Source organism: Bombus huntii, chromosome 11, assembly GCF_024542735.1.
Source record: "Bombus huntii isolate Logan2020A chromosome 11, iyBomHunt1.1, whole genome shotgun sequence".
Lineage (NCBI taxonomy): Eukaryota > Metazoa > Arthropoda > Insecta > Hymenoptera > Apidae > Bombus > Bombus huntii.
The window spans coordinates 10449608-10471587 of record NC_066248.1 but is presented as its reverse complement, the minus strand read 5'-3'; the positions used below and the strand labels follow the sequence as shown (position 1 = coordinate 10471587).

The 21980-nt window shown below is 33.8% G+C and overlaps 3 protein-coding genes across 5 annotated transcripts; 2 read left to right on the top strand and 1 right to left on the bottom strand.

The window, feature by feature from the left end:
- Positions 1-501: 501 nt before the first annotated feature.
- Positions 502-9508, bottom strand: LOC126871489 (elongation of very long chain fatty acids protein AAEL008004-like). 3 transcript variants are annotated; one of them, XR_007691664.1, is made up of 5 exons: positions 9270-9508; positions 4183-4434; positions 3825-4068; positions 1815-2715; positions 502-1766 (listed from the first exon to the last, which is right to left on the bottom strand). XR_007691664.1 is itself a non-coding variant. In XM_050630392.1 (4 exons), exons 2-4 carry the CDS (start codon positions 4432-4434, stop codon positions 2255-2257), a joined length of 957 nt encoding a protein of 318 aa, XP_050486349.1. In that variant the 5' UTR covers positions 9270-9508; the 3' UTR covers positions 502-2254. The 3 variants fall into 3 exon arrangements, 2 of the variants coding, with proteins under 2 accessions (XP_050486349.1, XP_050486350.1); XM_050630392.1 differs by having other exon boundaries at positions 502-2715; XM_050630393.1 differs by lacking the exon at positions 9270-9508 and adding an exon at positions 4496-4929 and having other exon boundaries at positions 502-2715.
- Positions 9509-18349: 8841 nt separating this feature from the next.
- On the top strand, positions 18350-20067 carry LOC126871175 (probable U2 small nuclear ribonucleoprotein A'). Its single transcript, XM_050629664.1, has 4 exons — positions 18350-18696; positions 18786-18826; positions 19072-19648; positions 19726-20067. Exons 1-4 carry the CDS (start codon positions 18615-18617, stop codon positions 19764-19766), a joined length of 741 nt encoding a protein of 246 aa, XP_050485621.1. The 5' UTR covers positions 18350-18614; the 3' UTR covers positions 19767-20067.
- Positions 20068-20227: 160 nt separating this feature from the next.
- Positions 20228-21553, top strand: LOC126871176 (NADH dehydrogenase [ubiquinone] 1 beta subcomplex subunit 7). The gene is made up of 3 exons (XM_050629666.1): positions 20228-20424; positions 20900-21068; positions 21148-21553. Exons 1-3 carry the CDS (start codon positions 20316-20318, stop codon positions 21239-21241), a joined length of 372 nt encoding a protein of 123 aa, XP_050485623.1. The 5' UTR covers positions 20228-20315; the 3' UTR covers positions 21242-21553.
- The last annotated feature ends 427 nt before the right edge of the window (positions 21554-21980 follow it).

Below are 21980 nucleotides of genomic sequence, written 5' to 3'. Positions count from 1 at the left end.
TAATTTCATTACGCGAGCACCAGGAAGACAGGCTATTTAATTCCTCTTGTAACAGAAGTGCATCGCTCACAATCGTAACTGATCTATAAATCTTTAGATCGTTTTCAAAAAGTAAAAATGTACAATTTAAGAAGATTTCTGATACATCGTTAGTGTAAAGTATAAATAAATAAAAGTAAAGGACCCAAGTGAGAAACCTGTGGGACGTCTGAGAGCACAGTAATCTCTTTAGGAAGATGGTTATTGTAACAATATTTGTTACAATACAACAATTGTTACTTAACAGTCCGAATTCTATTAGTCAAATAGCTGGAGAGGCGAGGAGAAAAAGTACCGTAGAAACTAGAGGCGGAGAGATTGGGAAGAAGAGTAGGATGATCGACAATGTCGGAGTCTTTATGAAGTTCGATGTAAATTGCATCAACCCGCAGGTCACTTTCTAAACAATTAATCTTATTTGAAGTAGCTATAAGGGCACGAATAAAGAAATAAATTTGTTCATTAAAAATCACACAATTTAATCATAAAATAAATACATCTCTTATTTGTTACTATTAGTCTGTATTGTACAAATTTACTTATTCTATATATTGAATATGTATCCTCTTCGTATTGTTCAATCGACGTCTCTCGAATCGCTTTTTTTCTTTTATAAACAGATAATAAAGAACGCTTGTGTATACATTCTTATTAGAAATTGGTTGTAAACGGATATACGTGTCGGCCGGTAACTATCACAGTAAACTCTTAAGGGAAAAGATATCAAATTATAAACAAATTGGCAATGTGTGCCAACACTCGCATTCTAATGTTCTCAATCTATAGCTCGCGCTTGTTGCAAAAGTCAGAAGATGGTTGCAGATGGTACAGAATACTTAATAACTAAAACAAGCTAACCATGTTCGAAAAAGCAGGTAATCGCAATCGAAGTACGATACCATGCAATTTCAACTGTTCGTTCGACTGTTGATCACAAAGTTTCTAATGCCAAAATAGCGCTTCTTTACCAAGATACATTTTTCTCGAAAGATCTACAAAATTTAGACAAAACAACATTCGTTGAATACATTTTAAAACAACCACAACAAAAAAAAAAAAAAAAGATCCGATTTGTCGATTGCTCGCGAGCAATACTTAGTTCTGAGATTGATTTGCATTCGCGATAGAACACATAGTTCTAATGACACGGGAACTCCACGAGCGGTATTTTACCGTCCGCTAACGCTGCAGTCGTCTGCTTCTGTTGTTCTTTGTAGCAAAACAAGGAAAGATCACAGCGTTTTCACGCGATAAAATGTCGCTCGTATCACTCGTGTGCCGCCGAGTGACTAAGATCTACAACGAATCATGGAGAAAATAGAACATAGAAGTTAATTAGTTAGACGAATTGAGCAATAAGAACGTTGCTGAATCGCAACGAAGTCCATAACGTTCGTTACGACTAGATCGGCGCTGCCGATTTCACATCATGAGCTACACACCGTGATACGCGTATGAGATATATTCCCGAAAATAAAATATACAGTCTCGTTTATGCTTATGGATCATCTGCGTCGATCGTTTTTTGATCTGCTAACTTTGTACGAAAAGTATTATCAGCGGCCGACGTTCTCGGGATACACAAAATCAGTATCGCGATACTGTATCTCTTCATAATCCATTGTGTTAACGCTTCCATTGGTATACATGGTATATTTACTATGTCTCATACGATACACGTATCGCCGTGTGAAACCGGTCTTAGTTTCGCTGCCATGTTGCTGACGCTCCAGATACAAAGTAACCTTTGTTCCGAATTTACGAAGTTCCACGACAGACGATAAGAGCTTAGAAAGAAAAATTTGGCAATTTCTCGTAACTCTAGCTTGATGACAGTTAGATGTAACCGAGTATCGCCGTCATTCTGTCTCATACATTCTCCGATACGCATCATGCATATTGATCGTTCACATAGAATCATACAAATCGTAGAATCACACAATCTACACGCGCGACACAGAATACACACAGGAAGCGAGCTAGTGTTCGTAATATATTCAAACGCATCCTTATCCGCGCAGAAGATAACAGGTGAGTTACTTGGTGAATCCGAAAAATTAGATATCGAAAATCGAACGTTTTCAATCACCTTTTTATATTCTTTGACGAGATATTCTTGATATTGTAAGACGATAAAATCTGCCCGCTTATGTTATACCGATGGATTCGTCGAATATAAATTCATATAATGCGATTCAGACTGATGGCTAGCATTTTATTTTTGGAAACCGCGGTTGTCGATAAACACGCGGTTTCTGAGGCCACTGTCCGAGATGTAACCGGTTGCCATTTTGTATTCGTTCGCGTATATTTTACCGTTCTCGTCGTTCTGCTGTTTCTTCTCGTTCTGGCTCTCCGTTTCCTTCTTCGTTAACGCGTTGGGCGATTTCCTCTTCCCGTATGACTGGTTGTAGAAGTTGCGGAACAGGAAGTAAAACATCACGCCATGCAGCCCGATCCACCAAACAAACACCTTCGGATAGTTGCAGTCGATAAAGAGAAGTTGGAAAGCGTGGAGTACCACTAGGATGAATTGGACCATCTGTAGCACAGTCAGGTACTTCTTCCACCAGAGATACGGCTGAATCTTCGGTCCGAGAGCAGCCAAAAAGTAGTATGAGTACATCACAATATGCACAAATGTGTTCAGCATGCCAAAGAACGAGCCATGACCGCCTATAAATTAAAGTCAATCGTGTTACGATTATCTCCTAATGAAGTTTCGAATTTTAACGACGTTGAAAAGTTTCTAAGTCGTTAAACTAATAAGTATTACGTCTATCTTTGACCTGCAAGTTATACAGGGCTAAGAACCAACTGATTATTGATACAGCTTTCCCATTTGTATGGCAGGTATCGAATCGAAGCTGTTGCACGTTACGTATTACGGGGAATGAACGGTAGGAGATAGTGAAAGTTTTATTTTTCGATCCCGTGTTATTCGTTAATAATATTACGAAAAATATAGAAGATCTTTAGAAATCTATAAGGGAAGTCTCATGTCTAATTTTAAGCCGATTAATTTTTTAAATTCAGGTCTTGCGTTTCGACCTTTTAAAATTTAACAGGCATTTTACTTTAACCCTTTGACAATGTAATAAACTGGCGACGAATTCACTACGAACAATTTAGAAAAGTAATTACACTGAAGATATTTTCTGAGTTTCTGGTATCAGATACAACGATATATACAGAGTGGTTGGTAACTGGTGGTACAAGCGGAAAGGGGGTGATTCTACGCGAAAAAAGAAGTCGAAAATATGGAATAAAAATTTTTCGTTCGAGGCTTTGTTTGCGAGAAAATCGACTTTGAATTTTCGCTCGGTACGCGTGCACTTTATCACGTCTCGTTATAACGGATCTCACTGTAGATTTTTAAAAAAATTTAAAAAAAAAAGAAAAAATTTTTATTCTATATTTTCGACTTCTTTTTTCGCGTAGAATCACTCCCTTTCCGCTTGTACCATCAGTTACCAACCACCCTGTATAGCATAATTTCAACCTTTTGTAAAAAATACGTCTCTCTCAAACCGCTACGAGGTTAAAGCTTCTTTGTTCCAAGTTCAGCTTAAAATCACAGATTACATATTTACCACGTGCTGATATCTAAGAAAATCACTATCTTAGACGGAATGTTTCACGATCAATTATCGTGGTTGAATAAGTGTTTATAACAGGCAAGACGCGATGAGACTCTACTGCCGTGCAAAATCTGTTATGAGGTAATGGTGGTTGTTCGATTACATTTACTTATGTATATGCGTGCAAAGTAGGAGAATACTTACCAGGAGTGAATTTGACACCAAACCAAACCGATATTGGCATGCACCCATGATGGATCACGTGCAATATTGAAATATGATTGTTCTTTTTTCTCAATACAAACAATATAGTGTCAAAGAATTCGGTGAATTTTGAGAAGTAGTACCACCAGCAGCCATGTGCCATTCGTATTGCCAGCGGGTTGTCCGAATAGTCTACTGGTTGACAACGGAACGAATAGTGACCTCCCCATCCAGATACTAAGGACTGTACCGAATAAACGATGCATTACAACGAATTTCGAAAAACTTGTTTGTTTTCCATGACATTTTTGAAATAATTTAGCTATAAAGATAGGTATTTCCTAACCGATTCACATACCTCGTAAAACAACCACGTGGATAATATCACTTGGAAGAGATTATAGAATAGCATGACCTTCCTGAGATTGAAAGGTTTGCGATTTTCCATGAGCTTAGGACCTAGGACCTTGACAAAGTAGGCGTAAAATAGGCAGATGAAAATGGTCGGGAATGGACTGCTCATCATAGGCCAATTATTGACCCTTGGGTCGCTCTTGTTGTCCATTAGGTCTCGGTAGCCATCGTATATCGCTCTTACGAGTTGTGCCATCTGAAAATCACGTTTTTATATAATATAAATGGAAATTATAAATAGAAATTCACGTTTTCACTGTTTGTGTATCCTTGCCAATGATGCGAAACGGTTTTGTTCATCACGAAAAACATAACTCAATGGTTCAACGAATCGATCAGAGGTATGATTGGAACCACTTCTACACAATTTTTATCGAATGGTGCGTTCGACGAGATCGACTTGCGTTTCGAACAAGCAAACTGATCACGATTTGCGATTCGACGATCGTCCAATTCAGACGGCGGTTTCAGAATCTATGGATCGATGTTGACAGCGTGACTAAAAGTTAGAGCCGACTTGTGCTTTCACTGTTGTAAGATTTCCTCGAATGTACTACACCCGCGAAAACAGGAACGCGAACGACGTTGGAACAGCGCGGCGCCAGGAATTCTTCGTTGAAAACACGATCAACGAAATCACATCTCGTCACGCGAAAGGCAAACGCAACGCACGTTTATCTCGAGGCACGCGTGAAACATTTTGTTATGCGTCGCACGTGATAGCGCTCATTGTGAAAAAGCCATTCTTTAATAAGGTTAAATCCACGTGTTAACAGGTTATTGTTTGTTCTCCAACGATTCCAAACATTTTATAGAGTAATGTTATCGATGTAAGGAAGAAGCTGTGTAAGTTGTTTGAATTTCTTTCTTCAGACTAATTCTAACAAACTCGAATCCATTTTATTTTATAATTTTAACGCGTTGAAATTAAAACAAGTCTCACAAGAATCTAAGCAGATTAGATTTTAAATATCGTGTCTTTTTCCTTGTGTTCAATAATATTTCAATATTTTAATATTCTTAACATCCTCGTGCCTATTCATCCAACCATTCTATAAATCTTATTGGAGTACCGGATTCCTGTTCCCAATCGAATTGGTCCTTGACAAATAGATGTTGCTTCTAGTTCCGTGCATACTTTAAACTGGTAATGCTGATTATAAATTTATCGTATTTTGCGAATTTTTGAGAGTTAACGAATGTTAGGTCTAAAAGGTCTTCATATCTGATGATTTAGATGAAATTGGGAATACCACTTTTTGATGTAGCGACTGTAAACTTGTTTTCTTTATGATTTTCTTTTTAATTAAATGAACCAATTCGGACGACTGAATTCGTAATATCTTGTAATCTATGATCGTTTGTCGATTTTATTTTATCTTGTGTCTTATATTATATTTATAATCACAACAATAGTAAAAATATCTCGATTGCATTTTCGTAACGTTATGTCAGCGAAAATAACTTTCCTCCTAATTCCATTATTCTACCCTAGAATCATGCGTCATTAGTTTCTCTAATACCATTACGGCTTCAATGTGCCCGTAGTTACACTCGTTTTCTTTCGAAGAATCTCGATCTTTTATGCCACGCCTAGTCCAAACAAGGACAATCTTTCTGCGTACTATATCCTCGTTTACCCAGTCGATGTCAACGAGCTAAAATCGATTCGTTCGAAAGCGAAATGCCAATTATCACAGAGAAACAAAGCCAGGTATGAGAAAACGTACTTTTCAGTTCAGTGATTCGACACAGCATAGTAAATATTTTCAAATTCGTGTATAAGGTTCATCATTGTCGCAGAGCTCATTATCAAACAATTTTTCGTCCATTTAAATTGCAATTCGTAGACTGCAGATGTTCATGCATTTATGGAGAATCGAAAGGTGCAAAAGTACACATAACGCGTATCACGTGGAATACTACTTAAGTAACCAAAGTATAACGATCATCGAATTTAGTGGATGAAACATATTTTTGTTTAAGTTTCATTTCTTTAGCTATATGTATTTAGAAAAATTAAAATTTTGCATAAACATCCGCAGTCTAGCGATAACCACTAGCGATCGCGAAAGCTTATTTTTGGCCGGTTCAATCTCCGAACGGTTGTTTGAACCAATTCTCATAATTGTTTTCTTTAATTCGTCTTTTCTAGCGAATTACTCGCAACACCGACGAAAAGTCGCGTGGCCGACTTTCAACGCAGTGGCTTGCGAAATTTAGAAAACTACGAGCAAATCGGGTTCCTCGGAGAACGTTTGTCTGTCGAAAAACGGTACGAAAGACACGCTTGTCCCAGCGTCGATTTCGCAATCCGATCTGCACTGCCGTTTGAGTAGGGTCAGAAAGAGAAGTGACCTCATCGAACACTACAACGCCCACTCACGATCCAAGTACTCTACTATTTCCGCCACGGAAATATTCCAACCTACTGTCCGATTCTAGTCGTTGAATCTAGTCGTTCTGTCTGCTCTTCACTAACCCATCCCTATGAACGTTTATTCGCTCGGAATTGATACTTTTCGGTCATATCTAGATTTATCGACGATTTAATATCTCTATGATTAAATGGAGATACCACGTTCAGTTGAATTACAATATTTCCGATTGGTGATAATAACACTTGGCAGTAGTATAGTTTCGTGGTTTGGTGCGTTAAAAGCAGTGCGTTGAAAGCAGTGCATTCGTTTGTCTATTTTCTACGTTAATAACTATTTTCTACGTTGCGCAAAATGCTTCATAAATCTACATAAAGTAAATACTAAACAGGCGAGCCGATGCAAATATTTTTATTATTGTTTGCTGGATGTTGGATATTTTGATTAATGCTAAGTCAATGCATCAGCGTTCTTTGAAGATCAAACAATTTCTTAGCACATCAGAAGTAGCGTATATGACTACAATATGTACAAATAGTTATTAGTAACTGCGAGGTGGACTGGTATTAGGAAGTAAATCGTAAAAGTGACTATAAAGTGACACCAGTGCGATCAAAGTTTAACGAAGAAGATCAAATTTTCCATAGAAAAATATCCACAGAGGCTCAAGGACGATTATAATTACCTCCTGTTCTTTCTTATTCATCAATGTCTTTTCTCGCTCTTACTTTACTATATTTGTTTACTTTTCTGATCCTCTTGTTGTTCTTGAACTTCTATATGCCCATCGCATTCTTCTTTCAATAAACAAAAGATCTTATAATATTTTAACAAGAACATTAGCATTGAACTTGAAACAAAAATTCACGTCTGTTATCAATGATTCCGTTGTATTTTCTTCAAATTTGTTGTTAATCTAATTCGTTATTTTCTTTTACGGCTAGTTGCATGAAATACGAGTGGCATTAGAAATATTTGATTTCAATCGCAGTCGCTATATCGTGATAATTACTAACTTCATTACACGTACGATTAATGTCGATAAAATACGAAGAACAAGAGGAAATTCTGTCCAATAAATAACCTGTGAATTGTGGTTTGATAGTGTATGGGAAAGTGATTGAGGCAGTAAGTTCGTCTTAAGTCGAGGTTTTCCGTGCAACCAGTACTTTTTTATTTCTTTTTTTTCCAAGAAACGTGTAACGCACACGCAATTCAAATCAGCCAGGATCCTGAGCGGGTCATTATATATCGAAGACGCATTAAGAAACAGATTTGCAATGTAAAGTCTAGAATGTGGAGGTCTGACGAATGTGGTGTTGCGCGTTGCAATTGAAATCACTATTCCCTTGACAATTCCCGCTTGTTAAGCACTGTTTGCTGCCGAGTCAGGTGCATCCTTCGCTCTTTATTTTAAGCCTTAAGCCTTAAGCGAAGAAAGTAACGAATGCAATGCCTTTGTTATGAGACAACGATAGCGTTCCAGCGCGTGCAATTACCACGATTGCCCGCCAAATTCAGCGATCGACCGATCTATTGTCTGCGAGAGAGTTAAGAAAACATTAAATCTTTTTTTATCTTGATTAGCTGTTCAGTTAAAGAAACATGTTGTTTTGGGAAGATGAGGATGCTAAGTGGAAATAATTATGACCTCTTGTGCGAGCATTAAGTCTGTATGCAAACGGACGAAGTTTCAAAGTAGATTTTAAACAAATTCTATTCGTCTTCTGGCAGCTTACTTTCGCGGAAACACTGAAAATATCATCGTAACGGTCTTAGCCAGTTGCAATACAGCTTGTTCGAGAATAAAATCGATCGACGAATATTTGAAAATCACGGTAAAAGCTTCTTGAAAGAGCTACTTGAACAAGGACTATTATCGAGCGGGTAGAATCGATTGATCGATTCCGTGAATCCGATCGGTTCGAAAGAAATTCCGTGAAATTCATAATTAAATAGTATGTTTTATAGAATGGAGGCTGGTCGCTCAGAGCTGAGATAATTTTATTAAATCACATGGATGATTAAAATATTGCGAAAATGTAACGCCGATTATAATTTAAAGGTTTCATTGAAGTAAGTGGGGATCACCATAATTTGTCGTTACATCTAATTCCTAGTTGAATTACAAAGTTAATGGCGACACTTAGCGGTAATTAGAATTTCCGTAATCTTAACATAATTGTCCTTCGTAATGAACGCCTTTGCGTGGACTGTCACTTGGATTGATGATTTTCACACGCTACACACTGATGTCCCTTTTATATTCTAAGATTACTAAAATTTTTAAGTTATGATTTATGAGATGTTAATTTCCTTTACTGCATATGACTAAAAGCACATATCTTGTTATATAAAAATTTCATATCATTTTTCGCCCGCTAGATCGCGATGAACAAAGCAAAATAAGATCGTTTATGGCAGTGACGAGCCCTGTCTAAATTTGATTTAGCTGTTCTCGCGTAAACGATCCCATGTAAACGCAGCAATTTCTTCTGTAAACCTCGTCTGGCCCAGATCCGTCATGAAACGTTACAAATTACCCGATGAGGGACATGTCTTTAGCGAAATATTTTGATCGTAAAACAAACGAAATATTCAACAATAACAATAAAATATATTCACACGTCTGCAACCGAAATCTTTTACCTACCGTGATTTGATAACGACCTGGCCCGATCTAGGAGGCAGCTAAATAAGAAAAAAAAAAAAACAACACCAATGTTTATCGTCTTCTTTCCGTGAACTAGATCGCGTCAAAATTATATCGAACCCAAAGTCTTACAAGATGCGAGTGCACAATTACGTTAAAATGTAATATAACTCGATTCTCCAGGAGAGAACCTTCGTGTTTGACTACGTTCGAAGAAACTGAAGTTCCACGATGAAAACGGTGTTTTATATCGGCACATCCGTGTGTGCACGTTGGTTACCGTATGTGGGGTAGAATACCGATCCCACCAACTTCTGTGGAAGTCGACGCTTTTCTGCCGCTTGTAGATGGTTCTCGACTGTTCAAGGGTCGTATAACCAGGGTGCACGTGTGTCTTGCAGGCTATGTGTTCGAACCATGAGCGATCTGTCCTGTTTGGGGAATGTGACAGTGGTTTACGACAATTGTACAATGGTTCACTCGTTTCCGAGGATTTACGCGCATTGTTTGCCTTTGCACGAGCAGATTTAGTAGGACGTCTACCAGACTGAAACTACTAGGATTTTGATTGGACGTTCCACGTGAACGACCTTATTAAAGATTCACCACATGAATGTTTATATTCGTCATGTGTTTTAGTTGCTTTTGTGATACCTGTTTATCTACGCTACGTGTTCATCGTCTGTAACTGTTCGGGTTCGGGTCAAGTTAAGATTCGCTGCAATCAGGGTTGATATCAAAGCAATACGTACCAGTTATACCGTACAGCTCGACATCACGAATGTTAAAATGTCGAAACCGCTTTTATTTTTTCCTTATTTTTCTGCTTGTGCCGCTTAGTATTCTTCAGGTAGTCGAACGATGAATACTTAATGTGTAGTGTAACCAGTGAGACGCCGTGATCGGCTAAATTCTCAATATCGGGACGGTATCTTTTTTTCTTCATTACTACCTTACTACTATGTATTCTCTCAAATAACGCTTAAGCAAAACTGATTACGCAGTCGTACACAATATAAGTCTTCTCTGGACAAAGTTCTAACTTGAATTTTTGGTATTCGTTGTTTATGACGCAGTTTTCAGTGCGAGCCGCATCGAAGCTAGGTACATCGTGGTCGTATCAACACAATGAAATATTTATACTACGCAATTAGTTAAGTAGTACTGTTTTTCGCTTTATGTTAATGATCGATTTATTGATATAATAATATGTATGGACGCTCAAGTCTCCTATAATACGTTATTCCGAAAATACGATTTCGATATAACACGAGTAGCACGAGTGTTCCCATCACGTTGTTTTTGTTTAACACGGCTTCGATGTGCTTAGCACGGAACGAATTAACTGTGTTCTAGGAGGATTGACTGTACTCATTTGCATCATCATGTTATTTGGATTGTTGAATGCTACCTATCATTGTGCACGACCGAGACGATAGTCTATTCATATTTGATAAATCGAAAACGAAACATTTGTTTATATTATAATTAAATGATTAATTAATTAACCGATTATAAAACTGGACGTAGCTGATTTTAAGGTATTCCGATGACAGTTCAATTTTTCGAAATTCAATATCTGAGAATAATCGTTATTGCCTACAGCAAAATAACGGTGAAATATTAACGAAACGTCGAAAGTATTTTTGGAAGACAATGCTCTTACGGAATTTCATATTAAATAATAAAATTTGAACAGTTGGAGTCTGGGAAATTAAAGAAATATAATACCTTAAGATGGTCGTATTCCAGAGAAAAATCCACCTTGCAGTTAAGTTAATAAACTATAAATAAAAGTATAATCAATTGTCAAGATACCTGTTTATTCTTAATTAATCTAACTTTTCTATTCCATAGAAAGTAAGTTGATGCTAATGAATGGTATCCTACGTGAAGCTTTTTGCTTTGCATTTCTACGTCAAATCAGAATGCTTTATTTAATAATTGTTAAACTTCTTTTTATGCTACCTAAATTACTTTTTCGAATGTGACAGTGGAATAATTATTTTTAATATGGAAGAATAATATTTTGAAATATGAAAAAATTTCAGACTTATGAAATATGAAGAAATTTCAGACAGAAAAGTAAATGATTTAAAAATGGGGAAAAAAGTTTCAAACCTGATACACTTTTTGTTTTGTGAAATGAAACGATCTTTACCCTGAGAACTTTATATTTTTTTCATGTGTCGTGTGCAGTTTCGAGCGTTAGGTTTTCAATAAGATTTAAAAAATTATCACCTTTTATTCGCTCGGTTATTTTACATAAATGAACTACAATCGCTTATTTTCTTCATTGGCTCCAAAATCTTTTTCGCCTTTTTTTTATTTTCATTTCACAATTCTTTATTTATTGATTCTACCGATGTCTCCAATATAATAAATAATACATCGTGTGCCACATACGAAGTCAAATTATTTATTGATCGGGGCATGTCTGTCCACTTTTTACACTGAACAGAGTTTTTATGACACAGGTATAATTATTTCGACGTAGAAATGTCAATGAGGTAAACTAGTTAGATGAATTTCTTCTTATATTAGTTACGTCTTTGCGTGTTACTTGAATCTTCCAAAGGTCATGTTCAGTCAATCGAGAATTTTCATTCGATTCACTGTGCCGGAAATATAAATTAGCATAGAGAACTATATCACTGTTAGTATACAGAAATGTTTACATAAATACATTTACATAGTATGTACTATAGGCGTCATCGTACAGTTTAAATGATTAATCAGACATAGTAGCCTTGCGTGATGTTACAGGTCAAGACGCAGGAAACAGCCAAGGTTTCAGAACTCGTCTTAATAGTGTGGAAATTTTTACTGTCTTTTTCCGCCATTGTCGACTTTCTGTTAAGCATCAATGACCTGTTACGGTTTAGCCATGCCATACTCCATGCTGCTAAGCATATACGAGTAATTTAATATTACGATTATATTGGTAAAAAGTAAATTCCCTTTGTATGTTAAACTATATTTTACTTATTACGCTAGGTCGATGAATTTGTATTCTCTCAGAATTTGTATATTCCCGGTCAAATAATATAACAAGTGTTGGACGGTGAGCGTAGTCGGCTCGACTAAAAATGATCTGCAAGGTGGACCACTTTTAACCTTGAAAACCTGCGGTTTTGCCCGGTGCGATGGCCTCTCTTACGTTAGGAGAGGAATAAAGCTTAGGGATTCGAACTTTATAACACGAATTTTGTTCTCGTAGCGATATTTCTACAACTATTTTCACTTTTGTTTTGCAACTATATTAAAACGACCTGTAAAGAACGTAGCTGTGATTTCGGACGATTGCATAAAACATATACGGGTACGAATGGAATCCATTTAAAATTTATTTCGATCCTCTAGAGCATCTTTTTGTATCTTCCGCAATCTTCCGTAAATACATTTGACGTTTTGAGAGGATAAAAAATATTCCTTTGGTCTTTTTCTATCAAAATTTTTGTTCTCGCTTGATATTCACATAAGATACATCTTTTTAAATATTACATAAGAAATGAAATACATATTGTATTGACAAGGGAAACGAATTTATTTATTTCTGTACACATATTTTACCATATGTTGTATCAAATCGTATGCGATATTATTTATTCTATTATCAGTCACGATGCGTGGCCAATAATAATTGGTATTCGATAGGCGTGCAACACACCCGCATCCATGGAACTCGCGATCGAGCACTATTAGTTCCTTCTACATGTGATTTGGCGTCGTATGCGAATCGATTTATGCAGCTGGGTGGTCTCTCGTAGTTGATAAAGAAAAGACTCAAAGACGTTCTTGATAAAAGAGAGACAGACATCGAACAAGTTTTTCCTATACTTTTATATCAATATCTTAAATTAATAAATTTTCCTATGATTTAATTCAGCCTCGTGTCGAAAGAAAATGTGAAATACAGGAAAATTTAAGAAGGATGTTATACTCCACCGTTACACCTTGTTGTACGATATTTCATTTATACGATGTAAACAGCGAGAATTACGACATTAGCAAGTTCTCTGATTAAGCATATAATAAGCACGAATTACTTATATTAATAAAAAATGTATTATTCATATCTTTCCCAGATTGGAAATATCGAAGCTTCTTTGCGTTATTCTTCGATTAAATAATTATTATGTTTGTTTTATTTATTTTGAACAAAGAAAAATATCCGGTGTTACAATCGAATTGCATTATCTTTGTAAAGAGAATGCATTCTGTGAACTGTTGAAACCGATATTTCCATCGTTAAAACGTGCTATTCGACTATTTTATTGCACCTGTTCGAGTAAGAATCGGTCTTTTCTAGCTTCATAGTTGCTTTATGTTACTGTCAGGTAGAATGTTCAAGCAATGCTTCAAATAATCGAGTAGCACGGCGGATTGGTCGGTTCATAAAAGAAAAACAAAGGCATTTTTCTTAATTGTACGATTACGCGAATCACGAGCGCAGGATATTTACATGAGTAATTCTAACCCCTTTGATTGCTTCTTTTTTACGTTGTTTTTTCCTATTTGACTTAGAACTTTGAAATCGTTTAGACAAAGAATTAGTCGCATAGTTTGGCCTGACTTCACGGTATAACGTTTCTTCATCATAATGAGAAAAACTACCTGTACGGTGATTGTATTACGTAGATTGTTCGCAGAAAAATAGATAATTTTTCAGAATGGCTTGGGAAACTTGTAATATCTTGCACTATATCTATATTGGCAAATAAGATATATATATATATATATATATATATATATATATATATATATATATATATATAATATAGATATATTTGCCAATATAGATATATATATTATATATATATTATATATATATATATATATATATATATATATAATCCAGTATATTTTCGTTGTATAAATCGAAAATTTATACATCGGATCAGCGAATAACAATTTTCATACTACTACACAGGCGGTAGCAAATGATCCTCTAAATATTTCAATTTCATTTGTCTTGTGTTGACGTTTTCAAAACAATGAGACGTGAAAACCGTTCGACAGAACATGTTTAAAATATATAAATAAAAATTCACGACTTGGACGTGTAAAATTGAAGGCAAATGTCTGTAGAAAGGCGTAGATATTTCCGACAATATCAAGTAGGAAATGAATTAAAATTATGTACCTATTGTTTGAAAAATTAATTATTAAATATACAGAATGTGCAATATACATTGACGTTACTTAAGAATATGTAAGTTTATTTAAATGAAGTATATTTAAAAATACGTACATACATAAGATCGGAGCTGATAATTAAATCTAAACACGCGTGACCGGTCAAACTTTGCAATATTTTTAGCAGCAATTCCCGCCTTGTTATCCTGATAAATATCACACGTTTTCGAGTGAAAAGTTATTTACACTTCTTCGACTAACGAAGTACCAAAAGGAAAAAGGTGATCGGCAATCCATAAAAATTTATTTCGAGGATTATGCAAAACAAACATCAGGAACTAAAGAAGACGCGATACAATGACGACGCATTTCGTAAAAGATCCCGCGATTTTCCCGCGTATTCGACGAAAGTATTTACGTCAAGATTTACGTCATTATTAATTCCTATCGTGAAAATGTATATTTTTTTCCAGGTTTTTCTTACCGCGTTTTGATGCCGAAAATTAGTATGTTAGTACTCTATAGTCTTTAGAAAACAATTTTTATGAAACCATTGACATCCCGTTAAATTTTTTCAAATAAAATTGTTAATAAAGTTATGTTAAAGCTATATAAAATATTGTTGCGTTTCTGTATCTCGTTATTTCTATAAATTCTTTATTAGAATGCCGTTATTTCCGTACAATGTACTGTTAACTATCAAGTTAGTTAGGCTAGTAATCGAGAATATACCTTCAAACTTTTTTGCGTGAAGGTCACTCCACGTTCAAAGTTGGCGGAACGATTATGATATGTTCGACATTTGAGTTCTCGTCAATAGTAGAGTACTTCACGGATCCCGGAACCGTCGATGTCCTCGTATCATGAAATTCGACTTTCTCACTTAACAGCATGTTTAAAAACACACCTGTCATTATTACACAAAAATACAGGTCTTGTATGTACACGGTGTTAATATTGAATGAACGAATCTTGCTTCATATTTTACTGGTTAGAAATGTTTAGTCACCATGATTATTAACTTTATTGTGTTTAGTAGTAAGTGTTTATTAGTATTGTGTATCGTTCTTTACATAATTTACGAATTTGCATTTAAATCTCCGTCAATTACAATACAATTCATAGAAGTTTGCATTTCTCCAACTTATTCTACTAACCTCGGACCTTAGCATCATGAAATATTAAAAGTGTTATTATTCATTTCATGGATTAATGAATAAAATTGACTTGTAGAAAATTCACTAAAAGTCTTGAAAGTAGATATTACGCACATTGCCAGCGTGGAATCTGGACTAAGACTATTGCGATCGAAGCCAACAATTACGCATGTTATAATTAGGAATATTTTATATGTAATAGTTATATTATCTGCTACGTAAACGATAAATAATATTATTGAATTTTTCATATTTTTCAGATAAAACTAGTGCATACAAATACATATTAATTTATGGTAGAAATATGGCGGAAGCGGAAAGAGGGGATTCTACGCGAAAAAAGAAGTCGAAAATATAGAATAAACATTTTTTTTTCTTTTTTCTTTTTTTTTAAATTTTTTTAAAAATCTACAGTGAGATCCGTTATAACGAGACGTGATAAAGTGCACGCGTACCGAGCGAAAATTCAAAGACGATTTTCTCGAAAACAAAGCCTCAAACGAAAAATTTTTATTCTATATTTTCGACTTCTTTTTTCGCGTAGAATCACCCCCTTTCCGCTTGTACCACCAGTTACCAACCACCCTGTATATTAACTTTGTATATCCTAATGATCTATTCTTGTAAACAATAAACAATAAACAATAATGTGCCCCTACAAACCATGCTGCTCTATTTCAAATTATCAAAAATCTATTCATACTTAACACATACTTTAATAATAACACATACTTTAGAAGTTATCGGAGATGCGCACAATGCGTTAACTCTCCTGTATGTACAAATAAAGATAGCTATGATTTTAACCAATGCGGAATGTTCTAAATGTCCTATACATATGTGGAATACTATTGCATATGAAAATAATTGTCGGATATTCTGTCCTATGTAATTACACATTCAATCACAGTTTTCGCAGGCTATTTTATTTTGAACGCTTGTTAAAAGTTGTCTGGTTATTTAGACGCGTTCATTCAAGCATTTTTTTCATCCGATGATTTTCTTGAATAAACAAAATGTACTTGCGAATATGCACAGTCTGATCTCATCGATTACCGTATTTTACTTGCTGATTATATTGGTTGTTTCGATATAAGGAACACGAAGCGTAAAATTCCATAATCATTCATTCATTTTGATTCTATATTCATGAACCTCTAGAATTTTTCTCTGTATCATCGTCAAGAAAAAAGTGCCATTTTAATTTATTTTGATAGATAACTTATGCTTCTTTCTTTTACGATAACATCCATCGCAATGAATAGTAAAATTATAATACATCTTAGAAAAACTTATACCGATTAGTCTGTAAATATTTTCAACAAAATATTTATTCGTTGAAGAGCGTAGTTCTTTCTACTGCAGGTAGCAGATGATTAAACGATTTCACCTGTTTTACCGCCGTATTTTAGGGAACATATTAAGTACGCACTATATATGTGTAGTATTATACTTCCATGTATTGACACACGTATCAGTCTCACACGACAGTTTTGCGATAGACTGTCGATTATCCAAGGTTAGATACGTGAAATTTAATCATTGATAGTTTCTCGATAATTATTTTGTCAACTAATTTTTGGACAGTAGAAACACCGTACATTATATGATCCTCCAAGAATTGATAACTGTTTTGTTTGATGTGTTCTTCAATTTGAATCGTTCAGAACATATAAAATGAATCCCATAAAGTTTTTGAACTGTGATACTGAATATTGTATCCATTATTTAGATAATATGACCTTTAGCACAGACAAGCAATATCCCACTAATTTTAAACGACAAATATGGTATGCAAACATCAGAACGAGAGAAAAAATATTTGAGGATGAATAATTGAGTCTTTGTCGTACAAAGGAAGTTTAAGCGTGTAATATCTACATGTATGAGCATATGTACTATATATGTACCATATAATGTACCTCTTAGAGGTACATTAGAGCTACGAATCGTAGCCTTAAATGGAATTTTGGCAAGTGTATTATATATCGTATTATATACCGACACAAGACCAAATCGACAAGAATGTTCTGGATTTGAATAATATAAGATTAAGCTATTATTAATAAATTAAATTTATTCGTTCCCACGGAGTTACTTCATCGTTATTCTTCCTATTCATTTTTTTCTCTTTCGTGTGTTGTAATGTAGATGTACGCACATAAGTTACAAAAATGGAGACTACATTATTATTTATGTGTTTATCAAATTGTATCTGTGTACTGATATGTTCAGGGTGTTCCATTTTAATCTTTCTACGCAATCATCTTCCAAAGTATTCGTTATCGTAAAAAATGTTTGAAGTAAAATTTATTGTGTTTCGAGAGACATTCACAAATCTTGTCTAGGTAGACATATTTTCGAGATTTCAAAGATGAGCCATGTTTTTTAAAGTGGAACTAACAATTTTTGGAAAACATTTGATGCTTTTTTTAATTCTCTACAAATAGATTTAAGTTACTTAAGTCCAAAATTACTAGTTTATAAGATATTTTAACTTTAATATAAAACTTATTATATGAAAGACAAGGGAAAACAACTTAAAAACAAGTCTTATCTTTTATACAGTCAATCTAATGAAATTAATATTGAAACATCTTTTAAACCATTTTTCGTTAAAGCATTTTCAAATGCAAGTATCTTAGTACTTTTTTGTAGAAAATTAAAAATTACGTCAAGTGGTATGTAAAAAAAATGTATTGTTTGATTTAGAAAAACGAAGATCACATTGAGATTTTGAAAACGCCACCACCTAGACAAATCTGGTTGTCATCATACGACGTTCCATTTGAAATAGAACAAGTTTTATTTGAAACATCTTTTATAATAACGAATACTTTGGGAGACAATTGTATGGAAAGGTTAAAATGGAATATTCTATACGTTTGTAAGCGTTTGTTTCTGTTGGTTACCATGAGCTGCACGTTTTTTGAGAATGAAGCTTACCAATCATAAAAATGTAGCTTTAGAGAGAACCTTATGGAAGCTATATTGTGATCGTTGTCAGGTTAAGTTTTGTATCAGTTTTATGTGGTAGTATCATTAAATAATGGTTAAGTTAACACCAGATTTAATTCAACAATCCATGCAATATATTAATCCTGTGAAGGATCGAGAATTAGATCTCAGAGGCTAGTAAATAAATTATATTGGTAAAATATAACCTAAAAATTTTCGTTAATTCTGTATTTCTTAGTTATTTAAGTCTCTGTTATTGCAGGATATAAAATACCTACAATCGAAAACTTGGGCGCAACTCTGGTTAGTGTTCTAGTCAATAGTGATTCTTATTTTTTGGTATATCTATAATGTATTTTCATGTGTATTTTTATTCATCTCAATTTGTATTTATATTGACTTTGGTTTAAAATTTACATTCAAGAACAAATTTTTGAAATATTGACAATTTCTATAATATTTAAAAATATTAATTCTATTAATATTTTAATAGAATTAATATCTATTAAAATAAATCACAGGTTTAGAATTTAATAATATTTTTATAGGATCAATTTGATACCATTGACTTTTCTGATAATGATATAAGGAAATTAGATGGGTTTCCTCTGTTAAAAAGAATAAAAACTCTCTTTTTCAATAATAATCGTATTGTCAGAATAGGAGAAGGATTGGAACATTGTATTCCAAATTTGGAAACTCTTATGTTAACTGGAAATATGATACAAGAACTTGGTGATTTGGAACCACTAACGCAGTTAAAAAATTTAACAAACCTCTGTTTACTTCAAAATCCAGTGTCTGCGAAGCCTCAGTATAGACAATACGTTGTATACAGATTCCCACAGTTGAGACTTTTGGACTTCAGGAAAATTAAGATGAAAGAGCGTGAAGCTGCAGTTACATACTTTAGGAGTAAAAGAGGAAAAGAAATGGTTCGTGAAATAGCAAAGAAAGTAAAAACACAAACATCTGGCATACCTACGGACAAGCCACTCACAACTCCAGAAGAACGTAACAAAATTAGGGAAGCTATTACAAATACTTCTTCCCTTGAAGAAGTCCAGCGCCTTAGCAAATTGCTTCAAGCTGGACATGTGCCTAGTGAAGAAAGATTACAAACTGGTATGTAATTAAAAGAATGTGCTCTATTCCTTTTATGTTTCTGATTATGAAAAAAAACTCTGCATTGATTGTTCTAGGAAATACGATACCTGAAGCAATGGAAGAAGAAGATGATTAAGTCATATTGTACATTATTTTCAGATCTAAACCAAACAAGAAAAGCTTTTTTTATTACAGTAAGTACATGACTGTATACCATACATGGAACTAGAAACAGTTTGTTAAGCTAATAAGAATGTATGTGCTACACACAAATGCATTATCATTTAAAGATGTACAAATAAAATTATACATACCTTAATTGGCTTGAAGCGACTGTATAAACGTATATCTTATAATACTAAACATTTTCGAAACGTAATGTCCATATATGTATTTATTTCAGTGATTTTTCAATAAACAAGTTGTCCAGAAAGATACCTTTTTGTATAAATTTGTTCCTCATATAAAATAATATTACTTTTAATAAATAAATACATCGCTATATATCATACTATATTACATGAAATATTTATGTATCTTGATTCGTGTGTTTACATACCTGTCCATTGAACTATGTAAGTTATATAAGATGGGATCACTAGATGTCAGTATTGTATGTTGTAGCAATTTTCCATTTTCGATTTATATTACTTTTTTTGCTGTAGTTCTATAATATACTAATAAAATGGGCAATACATTTCAAAAAATGGTTAGTAGCGATCCATTTCCACCATCAGATTCGGAGCCGACATTTGATCCGATGTACGGATTTCCTAAGGAGCGCAAAGAAAGGGGCAAGTATCTTATTCAGTTCTAACCTTTAATAGGTGCATTTTGGCTCTTAATATTTTGTATATTTGGTAAAATACTATACTTTTTCAAGATTGTATAAACGACGAATTTAATTAAAACAAGCTACAACACAGTTATTAATTTTTTGTTCTTATTTTATTTATAACTTTTCTGTTATATTTGTCTTTATAAATAATTTATCAATGACATAACAGTTTGAATAAAACTTTTGGCTGTCGATTTCGGTGAAATATTTTGTTAATATTTCTTTTTTTTGCATTTATGGAATTTGGGTAGAATTGTACAATGTAGATTATAATGAATTAGAAAAATCTTAGATATCTATAAAATATTTTTGTCTTCATATGATCGTTTTAGTTGAGTGTAAGTATTAATTGAAGGAGCTACAGTATTAATTGAAACAATTTATTAACTGTTTGACATGTATTATACCCTATTAAAAATGTTATTTTACAGTTATGCCCATATCAGAAGAAGATTTGATAGCTGCCAAGATTCCTTTAGAATATAGAGATTATTGTGCTGATGTTTTTTTGGAATATAAACGTTGCTTTCTAGAAAAGTTTCCTTTTGTAGTACTTTGTGCTGACACAGCTCACAATTATAAGGAATGTGAATATAATGAGTGAGTCTTCATTAGAAAATATAGATAAGTTATTATTACTTAATGTGCACTTCCTGATTATAATTTGTGTATATTACAGCGACATTTTAAGGGCCAAAGAATATGAAAGAGAACGTAGACTTCTGGTCAGAGAACGCAGGAAACAGAGGGCTATGGAAGCAGTGACAGCTTAGATTCCACATTCACTGAACATTGTTTACATTTAGATTATACATATGTGAATATAGATGATATATACATGAAATTTGCTTATAGAAGAGTGATTATAATAAAGAATTTAAGGTATAAATTGGTAAACAAAAATGTAAATATTTTTATTATTGTTTCTATTGTTATTACTAATATGCCACAATTATTTGTATTGTTATATATAAGATATGTCAGATATGTCTTTTTTATTTATAAAAGAATACTTAATATTTGTCATTAAGTTGGGCAGAAGATATTAGTATTTTAATTTTGTATATAAATAAGTTATTATTGAAGCGGCATATTTCTTTACGTCCCTTTAAAGTTTAGACATTAATTACTTGGTAGAATTTCAAAACATTTTTACATATTTCCATTTCATATGTATGCGTATATACATACAGAAAGTTCTAGAGTTATGTTTTTTTATTGTATTTCTTAAACAGGTAAGAGTTTTCAAACCTTGCAAATAACTTATTAATATTTATTCGTCATATTACAAAAGAAATAAAAGAATTACATATTTACAGAAGGGTTCCATTATGCGTGGCACACCGTAAATAAATTACAACTTTAGGATGAGGTTCAATGATAAATTCCTAAACGAATTGTCGTATTATTAACTGTAAGAGTTTCAGCAGATTTGTTTTTTTCCACTCGTAGCAACGGGATGAGCATCTCTGCTCATTCCTCTGGAAGGGGTGTAATGGAAGAATCGATAAG